The sequence below is a fragment of the Vanacampus margaritifer genome, chromosome 20 (genome assembly GCF_051991255.1).
Source record: "Vanacampus margaritifer isolate UIUO_Vmar chromosome 20, RoL_Vmar_1.0, whole genome shotgun sequence".
In the NCBI taxonomy this organism is placed as follows: domain Eukaryota; kingdom Metazoa; phylum Chordata; class Actinopteri; order Syngnathiformes; family Syngnathidae; genus Vanacampus; species Vanacampus margaritifer.
In genome coordinates this window covers 10,300,491-10,313,529 of record NC_135451.1, presented here as the reverse complement: position 1 = coordinate 10,313,529, position 13,039 = coordinate 10,300,491, and the positions used below count along the sequence as shown (strand labels likewise).

The 13,039-nt window shown below is 41.9% G+C and overlaps 1 protein-coding gene across 1 annotated transcript in view; it reads right to left on the bottom strand.

Moving 5' to 3' along the window:
* sspo (SCO-spondin) overlaps positions 1-13,039 on the bottom strand; it is a 78,506-nt gene that overhangs the window by 28,390 nt on the left and 37,077 nt on the right. The window contains exons 64-91 of the mRNA XM_077554228.1: positions 12,911-13,002; positions 12,601-12,783; positions 12,366-12,536; positions 11,111-11,366; positions 10,987-11,033; positions 10,466-10,636; positions 10,267-10,401; positions 9,889-10,025; positions 9,709-9,803; positions 9,577-9,626; positions 9,322-9,492; positions 8,542-8,712; positions 8,093-8,172; positions 7,825-7,994; positions 7,702-7,748; positions 6,312-6,512; positions 6,062-6,232; positions 5,240-5,440; positions 5,073-5,154; positions 4,616-4,836; positions 4,357-4,509; positions 2,669-2,835; positions 2,449-2,594; positions 1,689-1,909; positions 986-1,018; positions 745-909; positions 408-626; positions 140-307 (exon numbers count right to left, since the gene is read on the bottom strand). Of these exons, the coding sequence (XP_077410354.1) occupies positions 140-307; positions 408-626; positions 745-909; positions 986-1,018; positions 1,689-1,909; positions 2,449-2,594; positions 2,669-2,835; positions 4,357-4,509; positions 4,616-4,836; positions 5,073-5,154; positions 5,240-5,440; positions 6,062-6,232; positions 6,312-6,512; positions 7,702-7,748; positions 7,825-7,994; positions 8,093-8,172; positions 8,542-8,712; positions 9,322-9,492; positions 9,577-9,626; positions 9,709-9,803; positions 9,889-10,025; positions 10,267-10,401; positions 10,466-10,636; positions 10,987-11,033; positions 11,111-11,366; positions 12,366-12,536; positions 12,601-12,783; positions 12,911-13,002 (4,124 nt within the window). The remainder of the gene's footprint in view (positions 1-139; positions 308-407; positions 627-744; positions 910-985; positions 1,019-1,688; positions 1,910-2,448; positions 2,595-2,668; positions 2,836-4,356; positions 4,510-4,615; positions 4,837-5,072; positions 5,155-5,239; positions 5,441-6,061; positions 6,233-6,311; positions 6,513-7,701; positions 7,749-7,824; positions 7,995-8,092; positions 8,173-8,541; positions 8,713-9,321; positions 9,493-9,576; positions 9,627-9,708; positions 9,804-9,888; positions 10,026-10,266; positions 10,402-10,465; positions 10,637-10,986; positions 11,034-11,110; positions 11,367-12,365; positions 12,537-12,600; positions 12,784-12,910; positions 13,003-13,039) is intronic.

The window sequence follows — 13,039 nt, the reverse complement described above, 5'->3', positions numbered from 1 at the left end:
ATGTGCCCTACAGACAATTCTGGAAAGAAATAAAGTGAAGGAATGCACACCATTTTTTGCAATAGTGAGCTTGTTCTCAGATAATGACTCGTGACATATGCAAGGGTATGAATACGTATGAATATTTTGTTGATCTCACCGCAGGGTTTGGTGTTGCATGCTTTGACCTGGTTTTTCTCTCCTTGGCACTTCTTTCCTCCGTTCTTGGGTGGAGGGCTGGAACATGAGCGGGTGCGTATGGAGCGGCCGCCGCCACAGGGTTTATCGCAGCGGGACCATGGACTCCATCGAGACCAGCTCGCATCCACTGCAGACATCAACAATGCACACAGACATGCTGTCAATTCGGAATAACAAGAGACAAATGGCGCAAAACTTTGGTTCAACATTGCAACAGGTTGTCTCGCCTCGGCAAGGCTTGATGTTACAAAAGCGGCGCTCTATGTTTCCTCCCAGGATGTCATCACACCAGGAGCCATTGGGGCCGGGGCCGAGGAAGGTTCGGATCCTCTGCTGCTGGCCCACGCCGCAGGAACGGGAACAGGAACCCCACATCCCCCAATCTGTCCAGGTGCAGTTCCTCTCATCGCAATCGTCCCCAATGCAGAGCTCATCGCCGTCTGAGTCTGTGATAGAGAGAAAATGAATTGTCAATTTTTTTTCCGACTACAAGCTGGTCACAGGTTCATGGTTGTTACCAAATGTCATTATACCATCAAAACATGCATCTTTTTTTTTTTTTACCTGGGCACTGGGGGAGGTTGCAGGCTTTGTCTTGATGGGCGTCACCGAAGCAGGGGGGTTTAATGCACTGACGGTAACGGAATTTCATAGCTGGGGAGCGAGCATCACTGCACGTTTTAGTGCATGGACTCCATGTTGACCAGCCAGTGAAACCAGCATCATCATCTATGGAATAAAGAAGTAATGGAATCGTTATAATAAATAATACTTGTAGACATGTGTGAATCATAATTCCATTTACCTGGCAGGGTGGGTTCTTCTGTGGGACCAACACCTGTAACCAACACGCACAAAAATGAATTGGCAAATTATTGTGTCTGTAACCTACAGATGAGGATTAGGGCCAGTGAAGAGGGAAAAAAAGGGTTGGCAGGATTCTCATTTTATTCTCAGAATTCTGACTTTAAAGGGAGAATTCTGACTTTAATCACAGAATTCTGACTATAAAGTGAGAATTCTGACTTTGTGACATAGAGCTTGTCGTTGGGGGGGTGGGGGGGGGGGGGGGGGTTTGGTAGTTAGAAAGTCCGAATTCTGAAATAAAGTCAGAATTCTGACTTCAGAGAATAAAGTCAGAATTCTGACTTTAAAGGGAGAATTCTGACTTTAATCACAGAATTCTGACTATAAAGTGAGAATTCTGACTTTGTGACATAGAGCTTGTCGTTGGGGGTGTGGGGGGGGGTGTTAGTTAGAAAGTCCGAATTCTGAAACAAAGTCAGAATTTTCACTTCAGAGAATAAGGTGAGAATTCTGACTTTATTCTCTAAATTCAGACTTTAATCTCAGATATATGACTTTAATCTCAGAATTCTGTGATTAAAGTGAAAATTCTAACTTTAAAGTCAGAATTCTGTGATTAAAGTGAGAACTCTGCCAACCTTTTTTTCTCTTCACTGGCCCTAATGCACTCTTTAACCCCCCCCCCCTCCCCCCTTTCCTACCTGGGCAGTCAGGGGCCTGACAGTAGGTGGTTTCAAGGTAGGGCCCGATGCAACCTCGCCCTCCATGAGCCGGAGCAGGTTGGGTGCAGCCTCTGGTGCGGGTCTTCAGCCCAAGACCCCCACAGGACAGCGAGCATGAGCTCCAGGAGCCCCAGGGTGACAAACCGCCGTCTACAGGACAGTGTGCTAAAGAACAGTTCCATCTGCCGTGCTCGCAGAGACTACAAGAGAAGAAAGGTGATTTGTTTTGTTAGCAATGTGAGTAGTGAAGGACAAATGAAGCTTCATGAAGCACTTGTGATATTTTTTTGACTCCTTTAGATGGCACTCTTGTTTTAGTGGAAATGTAATCAATTCCCATTGCATTGGCCTTTATATCTAAAGTACAATCTAAAGGACTGTTGGAGTAAAAAAATATTTCAAGTGCTTCATGAAGCTTCATGAAGCTTCATTTTCCCATCACTAACTCTGAGAGAAAGCTGTCCATATAACCATGTAAGGGGGTTGTAAAGTGGTGTCTCATTGTTCTTATAGGGATGTATAAAATGGCTAGCCAGCTAGCAAACATAAACTCTATAGCTAATCCACTTAACTATTTAAATTGAGGTCTTACAAGTAATTTACCTCATGTAACATCACCTTTTCAACACAGTTTCTCAATCACTGCGCCATGTTTAAATGACATACAAGAGTTTGTTTAGTAGTGGTGTCTTTAGAGAATGCTGAAGATTCTGTCATGGTGAGACGATTGTCCACTCACCAGGAGCTGCAGTCGTGGACCAGTGTGTCTCCAGGCTGGAGCTCTACTCCCTCAGAGATGTTATGGAGGAGCAGAGATGACACTGGTGTGATAGAGACAGTCTGTAGAGTAGCTAGAAACTCCTCATCGACTAAACAGGGACACTCCTGAGACACGATGATCACAATTTTAAGGAACGTTTTCAGGCACGTGCTTGTAAGGATATGAAAAAGGAACCCACATGCAGGCAGACACCGTGATGTTGAAAAGTGTGCAAGGGGCAGTGGCAGCCTTCCTCGCAGCCGTCGCTGTAGCAGCCCTCTCTGCCGCTTATCTGGTCGCAGCTGAAAGGGCAGCCCTCTCCTCGCTCACACTCCCTGTACAGTCGGCCTGGGGGGCAGCCCACTTCTGCTCAACAAAAACATGCATATTTATAAAAACAGGTTCGACGTCATAGAAGCTTTACAAAAATACTGTTTGACTCATTTACTCCCAGCCATTTTCACTAAAGCAACCTCCTTCGCTCCCGGCAGTTTTACTGGATTTTGACTGATTTTGCAAAGCCCACAAAATATTGTGTTCTATTGCTATAAAAACATGGAACCTACCAAAAGAAAGATCAGTGTCTTCTTTCATCAGGAAAAAAAAGTATATTTGCATCTGTTTCCGTTTTGCAGCAATTAGCATCAGACTATAGCTAAGTTTCATAATTATTCACAAACTTGTTGAAAATACTGGCAAAAAGAGCTTGTTGAAACATGGCCCTGGCTGATCTCTTATACTCTGCTGCCAACTGCTGTCCGTTTTTTTGTAATAACTACCATTGCTTTAAGCAACCTCTTCAGGTCAGAAGCTGCATCAAAGCCTTTCCTGTATGCTCTAGCATTAAAAAAAAAAACATTTAAGAAAACCCCAAAACATGGGAGTGCAGGATAAAGTATTAAAAAATGTATTTACACGTTTTGGGGTTTGAATGAGTTAATCAACTTTTTTTTTTATATACACCCATTCATTTTATACCATTTAACTCATTGACGGTTTACAGTCGAGGTTACTCATAACATTACAACAGGTAATATCAGATTTTTTATTTATTTTTGGCTTTGTCTGATTGTCAGTTAGAAATCTAGTCACCGGTTAATAAATGGATGAATGTATTGATTTTGCTGTGGCTTAATCGTCTGGGCTCAATGCTGGCATTTGTGTCTACCTCACTTCCATTTTTAACCATTTTTGCTGTGTTAATGTAAATGGAAAAGTTTTTAAGGATGTGGATTATTTTCCTTCTGATTTTGATTGTTTCCAACAATTGCACAGCTCTTTAACTCTTTGACTGCCAAAAACGTTAAATAACGTTTAGTAAAATCCTATGGAGGAGTGCCAAAGACGTTAAAAGACATTTGTTTCAAAACAGAGGTGAAACTAACCATTTTCTATTGTTGATTACTGAAAAACGGAATAAGGCAGAAACAAACTTTTTTTTTTGAGGAAAGATGAGAGTCCAATCTTTCATTTGGCAGTATGTGTGTTTCCATAGTCCAAACACATAATTTTCTATGGACCTTGAAAGATCAGTCAAAATGCTTAAATCGGCTGGCACCCACGGCATCCCTTTTCTGAAAACGTCTGGCAGTCAAAGAGTTAAATACAGTATATCAATAATTTACTATGTTTTTTTTGTTTTTTTTACCAACATCAAATTGCACTTTTTCGCTCTATTGTGGGCACCTTTGGCCAAAAATAGCCACAAACTATTGAAAATGGCCTTTTTTCTTTTTTCTTTACCATGAACATCAATTTGCACTTTTTGTCTCTATTATGGCCACTTATGACCCAAAAAAGTCACAAACGAACAGATTGTAGTCAAACCAAACACGACCTGATTATTAAAAACAGCTTTGCCTTATAAAGTCCAGTGATTTGACTTACCAAGGCAGACCTCTGTATTGCAAGTCTTGCTCTGCCGGCTGATACCACTGCAGGCCGTTGAGCCGCAGGTCCGAAATCGGGACTGCTGGCCGCCACCGCAACTGACTGAGCACACCGACCACTGAGACCAGGGTTGCCAAGGGCCCACGGAGTCTAGAGGCAAGAGCAAACAAAATTATTTCTCATCAATGTTTTCTGAAAGAGGGCTAAAAACACATTTGTGTGCCATAACAATGTAAAATGTTCCACTTTCAAAAACCTGTGCACAGATGTGTGTTGCAGTCTCTCTGCTGTTCCCCAATTCCCAGGCAGCCTCTCCCTCCATTCTGAGGAGATGGATTATCACACTGGCGTCTCCTTAAGTGAACTCCTCCTCCGCAGGAAACTGAGCACGAAGACCAAGCTCCCCACTGGCCCCAGCCACCGTCGACATAGCAGCCGGGGAGTGAGTGACAGTGGAAAACTCCAGCTTGGCAGGAACTGAGGAGAAAAATGAGAAAAGCTGACAAACATCTATCCATCCATTTAGTGTTTGAGACAGCGAAGAGCTGGAGCCAATCATAGGGCACATATAAAAAAAAAAAAAAAAGTAATTCAAAGTCACATTCACACCTATGGAGCATTTATAGTCAATTAACTTTACATGCATGTTCATGGAATGTGAGAAGAAGCCACTACACGAAAAAAAACATCAATTTATATAAAATGATTCAAACCAATTTTTGCAGTCAGTGATGATCTCCTCTCCGTGACTTGCAAACTGCCAGTCAGTCTCGCCGGGTATGGAATCTAAACCACCTCAATGCAGACAAAAAAGGAAGTGGAGAATATTGCACTTAAACAAATCCGTTTTCAGAATAATAAAAAAAAAAGGAGCTCTAACCGGCAGCAGAGCTGTTTTCATATTTGCAGCGACACTCCTCCCTGGTTACACACACGCCATCCTGCAGGACCGTGTCACCCGGGCAACCGCAGGTCTTGCTGCATCCTGGGGGGTCCAGGCACTCCGTGTCACCATGGAGATCAGAACAGGATCGAGGGCAGCGTTTGCCACAAGGCCATTCTTCCTGGCCTCCACCGCAGTCTGGAAAAGGAAATGCAATATAGTACGAACTACATATTTGACTTTATGAAACTCAAGCTGATTCGACAGTTTACATTAAAAACCAGGGGTGTCAAAATGAGTGTGTTTTGAGTTAATTTAAAGTTCCTTTAACAGCACAAATTTTGTGTTGCGATTAATGACCACCTATTACTTGGAAAGCCTTTACTGAGGGAATTCCAGTCACATCGCAGCAGACACGTCCGCGTCAAAATTTAGCAGTAATAAATTTAATAATAATCTATATATTTGTGGAGACTGGGATCAAGATGAATTATACAATTTCAATCACTTCATTTTTAAGATTAGATAGCTCTTAATATGAAAAGAAAAAATGTACTGAGATGTCACCAGCGTCTAACAAATACAATTATGCCATCTAGTGGCAGAAAAATGACCTCAACACAAATCAATATCACACTACATCTTAAAAAAAAAAAGTACTCAGTTTTATGAGTTATGAAATAAGAGAATTAAAACTTATTGAAAAATTATTGTACATTTAGAACAAATTTGTGATTAATCGTGAGTTAACTATTGAAGTCATGCGATTACAAATTTTAATCGCCTGACACCCCTAATAAAAACATTTGCAAAATTGACCTGAGCACACAGTCATGTTGTCATGGCAACCACGGCTCTGCATCCTCTCTCCGAGGCAGGGCAGACCACCAAATCTAGCAGGGGGGTTGTTACAGTCTCTGATACGCGTGGACGACCCGGCACACCCGTCGCACGCTGACCATGCTGACCAGGAACTCCAAGAACCTTGCACTATAATAATGACGAATTGTAATGAGAAGCACAAGGGAGGATGTTCTGCCCTAACAAACCAAAAAAAATCAAACCCTACCTGGACAGAAGGTGATGACAGGACAGGGCTGTCTCTGGATTTGAGCGCCAACGCCATTGTGCATTTCCTGTTCTCCAGTACAAGGCTCCCCGCCGGCTTTGGGTTCGGGACAGCCACAGCTCCTGTAACGGGAAACCGACTCTGCCCCACAGGTCCTGGAGCATGGAGTCCACATAGACCACTCACACCAGCCACCTGATACTGGAAACACAAAGAAGAGGTGATGAATCGAAAGCCAGCTACCTGATACACGTTCATAAGGTACATACGGAAGAGGATTAAGGCTAGTGAAGAGAGAGAAAAAAAGTTTGGCAGATTCTCATTCTATTCTCAGAATTCTCACTTTAAAGTCAGAATTATGAATTCATTTTACTCAGTCAGAATTCTGACTTTAAAGTGAGAATTCTGACTTTAAAGTGAGAATTCTGACTTTAAAGTGAGAATTCTGACGTTAATCTAAAAAATCTCACTTTAGAGTGAGAATAAACTCAGAATTCTGACTGAGTAAAATGAATTCATAATTCTAATTTGGATTTTAAGTACAGTAATAGTAGCACTAATAAAGTCATAATTCTGACTTTAACTCTTTGACTGCCAAAGACGTTAAAAGACGTTTGTTTCAAAACAGAGGTGAAACTAACCATTTTCTATTGTTGATTACTGAAAAACGGAATAAGGTAGAAACTAACTTTTTTTTCTGATGAAAGATGAGAGTCCAATCTTTCATTTGGTAGTATGTGTGTTTTCATAGTCCAAACACATAATTTTCTATGGGCCTTGAAAGATCAGTCAAAATGTTTAAAAATCGGCTGGCACCCACGGCATCCCTTTTCTGAAAACGTCTGGCAGTCAAAGAGTTTTAATGTCAGAACTATGACTTTATATCAGAATTCTGACTTTAAAGTCAGCATTCTCACTTTAAAGTCAGAATTATGACATTAAAGTCAGAATTATGATTTTAAAGTAGCACCTGTGACTTTAAAGTTAGAATTCTGACATTAAAGTGAAAATTCTCACTTATATGTCAGAATTCTGAGATTAAAGTGTGGATTCTCACTTTAAAGTCAGAATGTATGTATTTATTCACTTACCTACTTTTTGTTATTAATTTGATGGAAATGTTATTTACTTGTATACTTACTTACAATGTTTGTTTTGTTCCTGTTTTAAAAAAAACTGTTTTAAAGTGCTTTATAAATTAAATTGAGTTGAGAATTCTGAGAATAAAGTCGGGATTCTGAGAATAAAGTCGGAATTCTGAGAATAAAGTCAAAATTCTGAGAATAAAGTCAAAATCCTGCCAACCTTTTTTTCCCTCTCTTCACTGGCCCTAATCCTCTTCCGTTGGTACAAAAGTATTGTGCTATCTGGCGATTTTTGTCCGACTCACCTGGGCAGGGGTTTTGGGAGCAGTTAAGCTTCCCTCCCTCACAGGTGCTAAAAAAATGAAATCCCCACATAAATTATGACATACTTCATTTTGTTGATCACTGCATGTGTGAATCCTCCCAACCAGTTGTTACAGCCATCAAGAGCCACAATCACGTCTCCAGACTCAAGCCGGTGTCCAGTTGTGAGATCAAGGCAGGGACATTCTTCGTGCCCTAAACAGACTGTTCCATTAGCTGACAAAACTTTTCCCTCTGTACAGTAGCACCCTGGCTCACAAAGCCACTCGCAATGCTGTTTAACAGGAAAAAACACAATTTTATAATGACCTAAATGTGTTATCAGTGTGGAAAACAATGAGTTGGGTCGACATGTTTGGGAGTGTTACATACTGCCAGGTCATCACAGGAGCGCGGGCAGGATGGTCCACAACTACTGAATGCCGTTCCTGGAACCTTGGAGCATGGCGCCACTGAAATCACATCATGTTTGTTAAAATAGTGTTAGAACAAATGTACATAAGTTATCCCATATTTACTCTTATAGTATTGCAAAGCATGACTCATGCACTTGCAGCTTCAAAAACAAGAACTGTGCCCTTATCACAAGATAGAGGGCTCGGGAGAATGCGCTTCAGAGCGGTAGGAGGTTGTAACTGAGCACATCTCTGTCCGTTCTCCTCGCGAGCAATAAGAATCTAGATCTCGTCTTCCTTCCTTGTCTGTCGTTTATTAAATGTTCTAGGTTGTGTTAACATTGTTAACATTTTTAACATTGTTAACACTGAACTTGGCAAATAGTGTTGTTCGAAAACGCATGGTGTTGAAACACACAAGCCTACCTGGGCAGTGGGCAGTGTTACAGGCTTTGACCTCAATTCCAAGCCCCTCACAGTAATTTCCGTCTCCTTCAGCGGTCGGATTGTCACAGTCCCTTCTACGGCTCTGAACACCGCCGCCGCATGACTTGGTACACTGCGTCCAATTACTCCAAGGACCCCAAGCACCGTCACCTTGAAGGAGTCGACAACATCGCAATGACAATGCATGCCAATGAAATATTAACGCTGATCACCAAGGTGTCAAATATGACCCGTGCATTATCATAGCGTTTAATTCATTCAAACCCAAAAATGTTTTTTAATACTTTGTCTTGCACTCCCCAAAACGTATTTAGACGTTTTTTATGTTTCTTTATGCTAGAGCATACAGAAGGCTTTGATGCAGCTTCTGAACTGAAGAGGTCGCTTAAAGCAATGGCATTTATTACAAAAAACGGCCAGCAGGTGGCAGCAGAGTATGAGAGATGTTGCAACAAGCTCTTTTCCTCAGTGTTTTCAACAGATTTGTGAATAATGATGAAACTTACTATATTCTAATGCTAATTGCTGCAAAACGGAAACAGATACAAATATACTTTTTCTTCCTGATGAAAGAATCATTCTTTTGGTAGGTTCCATGGTTCCAGGCTCCATTTATAGCAATAGAACACAATATTCTGTGGGCCTTGCAAAATCAGTCAAAATCCAGTAAAACAGCTAGGAGCGAAGGGGGTTGCTTCAGTGAAAATGGCTGGGAGTGAATGAGTTAAGAAGAGATTATTAATGGCAGCACTAACTCACGATCACATGGGTTGGTGACACAGACTTTGTCCTCGCGGTTAGGCCCCGGACATGGCAGGCCATTCCCGGAGCGCTGAGGCCTTGAGCAGAAGCGATATCGGGACTGGAGACCTGCCCCACATGACACTGAACAGTACCCCCAAGGAGTCCACAGTGACCACTGGCCATCAGCTAGGTGAAAAAAAATGAAGGAAGAGAGAATCAATCAAAGGTAATGTTTGCTATTAATCACTGGAAATAATCAAATAATCATACCAGTGCAAATGGCTTGAGAGCAGTTTACAAGTCGTCCTGCTTCACATGTACTGAAATATGGGCATAAATGTTGAAGTTAAAAACGCTTGCAGATAAAATGGAAGTAAACAATGACACTTTGCATATACTTGCCAGTTTTTGCAGTCAGAAGAAATAATGTCTCCTGGTTTGTACTGCTCTCCATCAACATCACAGCGACAATCAGATTCTTGGACGCATTCGCCATCCTGAGTACAGACAATCAAATACATTTGCAATGTTTATGTCCTTTTTTTAGGAGGGGGGGGGGGGGGGGGGGTCGAAGACACTGACCTGTTGGAAAGTTCCAGTAGGACACTGGCATCCTGGCGTGCAGTTCCGACTGAGGTCCATCGTGAGGTCTGAACATGATACTGCTCCTCTCACACACTGCTTCCATTCCTGCCCTGGCGGACACACTCTGCTATCCCCTGAAATAAGGATAAGCAATCGTCAATATAAAAATAACCACCTTGCGTAACGGACAACATTTTATTACAACATATCTAAAAGATTTCCATCAAATTTGTGAGTTAATTCTGATCAAATGTCATATACAGCGGATCTAAAAAGTCTACACACCCCTGTGAATCTGCGAGCCATAAAATGACAGCTAATCTCAGCTATCACACAATAACAGCACCATTCTAGTTAAGTGTGTGTTTGTCGTACCACATGGCTGCAGATTGCAGGCGCTGAACTGTTGTGCTGTGCCATGGACTCTGATAGGCCCACTGGTTCTGCTCCTGTAACCTCCTCCACATGTCACTGAGCACTCCGACCACTCGCTCCATGGTTCTCTTACACCTAGTACACATCACATTATTAACTACTTTGTTAAGGGGGAAAAAAACATCAAATATGTCGTCACCGAAGCATGGCTCAATGCTGCATGTGTCGACCCCAACTCTGGCGCCTTCGCAAGGACGGCCTCCGAACTCTGGTGGGGGGTTGGTTCCGGAGCGGTAACGCCTTCTCACACCGACGTCACATGTTCGACTACAGGTGCTCCACTGAGTCCAGCTGCTCCAACCGCAGTCCACTAAGAGGCGCAGAGTCACTCAGGATAATGATTGATTAAATTAAATTATAGAAATATAGTATCAAATTTAATATAAAAATCTGGAACGTGCAGAGGTGCCAAATCGAGGTCCAGAGAGTAAAATTCCTGCCGCAGTTTGGCTTTAGCCTCAGGTGCTAGTTAGCTAGCTCCCGTGGTGCTCGTTTACCTGCGAGGGAGCTAGCTAGCTAGCACTAAGGGCTAAAGCCAAACTGTGGCAGGGTTTTTACTTTCTGGATCTGGATTAGCCACCTCTGTCATCGTGCTAGATTTTAACTTTTAGTATTTGATGTTATGGATATTGAGCCACATTCAACGATAAACCAACTCACCAGGACATGAAGTTGTTCCACATGACATTTCTCCATTAGTGCAAGTGCTGTTGAAGACACAATCCGAACAAATCAACCAACTGAAACGATTTCAGACTTAGCCGCGACAGCGTTTGAAGAATACCAATTGTTGCATGCATCTACAGGAAGGGTGGCCCCAGCCGGGTATTGCTCCCCCTGATGGTAACACGGGCATTGGTCCAAAGGCACACAGCTGCCGTTGAGCAAGTATAAGCCCAGTGTGCAGTAGCAGCCATCGTAACAGGCAGTGGCACACTGCACTTCAGTGGAGGTCATGTCCATACAGACCCGTGGGCATGCGCCGCCATGATCCTCGCATTCAGATGCTGTCATGTATATCATACCTTCAGGGCAGAGTCCTAGAAGAAGAAGAAGGGACACAATGACTTCTATGTATTTACAGTGTTTATGTATATTACACACTCTAAAAAAAACAATTATGTCAAACATAACCCAAGTTGGGTCAAGGATGGACCGACCAAATTTTTTGAGTTATTCAACCAAATATTTTTGGGCTTGTTTTGTGGGTTACTCATTTGACCCAACTTTTTGTGTTAATTGAGTAACCCAATTGAATTGGGTCAAAAATCAACCGACCCACAAAAACTTGAGTCCAATTAAATTAATAAACCACAAAGCAACCAAATATTTTTTTTACGTTATTTTGTGGGTTATTTATTTGACCCAACTTTTAACGGAAGAAATGGCCCTAGTGTGAGTGTGCCCTTAATTAGGTCAAAAATGAACTGACCCAACTCAAAAAGTAAAAATTTAATTAACCCACAAAGCAACCCAATACCAGTATATGTTTAGTTTTTTTTTTGGGTTAATCATGTTTCCCAAGTTTTTGGGTCAATTGAATAACCCAACAAGTTGGGTTGATTCCTTTTTGATCCAATTTGGCAAAATTTTTAGCCAATTGTTTTCAGAGTGGACACTCTTAAAACTGCTGGGTCAAGAACAACTCAATTCGGGTCCAAATTGGGATGACCTGTTAACTTGGGTCAATTTGACCCAACTTTCTGAATTGGTTTGTACAAAACAACCCTGTTTAAAGTTTTTCAAGTTCAGAATTGAACTTTCTGGATTTTGTACAAAACAACGCAAAAATGGGTCAAATTGACCCAAGTTAGTGGGTCAATCAAATTTTTGACCCAACAGTTTTTAGAGTGTATATTTTATGCTTACAAATTTTGTTTGGGTAAACTATTAAAAATGTTTCTATACAGTCTTAACCGTATATCATATATTTTCACGCATCCCAGGATTCACTGTATTTACATTGAGAAAATGTAAATGTAACATTCCCACACCACATTATGGTCCTACTAAGGATCAGCAACAAGATAAAATAATACCTGAGCAGGGATGGGCGTTACAGTCTGCTGTCTGAATGTGTGGACCGGGACAGTTTTTGCCCCCATGTTGTGGAGGGGGTGAAGTGCAGAATCGCTCTCGTGTTTGGACACCAGAATTACACTCAGATGAGCAGAGAGACCACGGGGACCACGCAGACCAGCCACCATCCACTAGTATTACAACACAGTGTCATTTGAATATTTTTTGACACTCATGAGAAATGAAGACTCATACCTGCACAGTGGACGATGTTGCACGGCTCCTGCTGTGCGCCATCTCCATCGCAGGTAGACTGAGCATTGGTGTGGTTGCAGCTTCGGAATCTTTGTCTGATTCCAACATCATCTGCATGATGGAAACATGTCTTACTGCATTCTGACCAGCTTGTCCATTTACTCCAAATTCCATCTGGTTCTTCTGCAATAAAATAAAAAGGAGAGGAAAAAGTCATACTAACAATAATAACTCAGACTAAAATGAACATATAGAATTAAGCTAAAATAATAAGTATCAATGTTCTCTGTGGATATATGAACATGTGTACCGGTGTGGCAGCGAATGGAGCACCGTTGAACTTCAGAGGAGTCTCCTGGGCAGAGATGCCCTCTGAGGGATGCTGTCTGATTCACTGCAGACCTAACAGAACAAGTCATTCTCAGCTTGAAGACATACA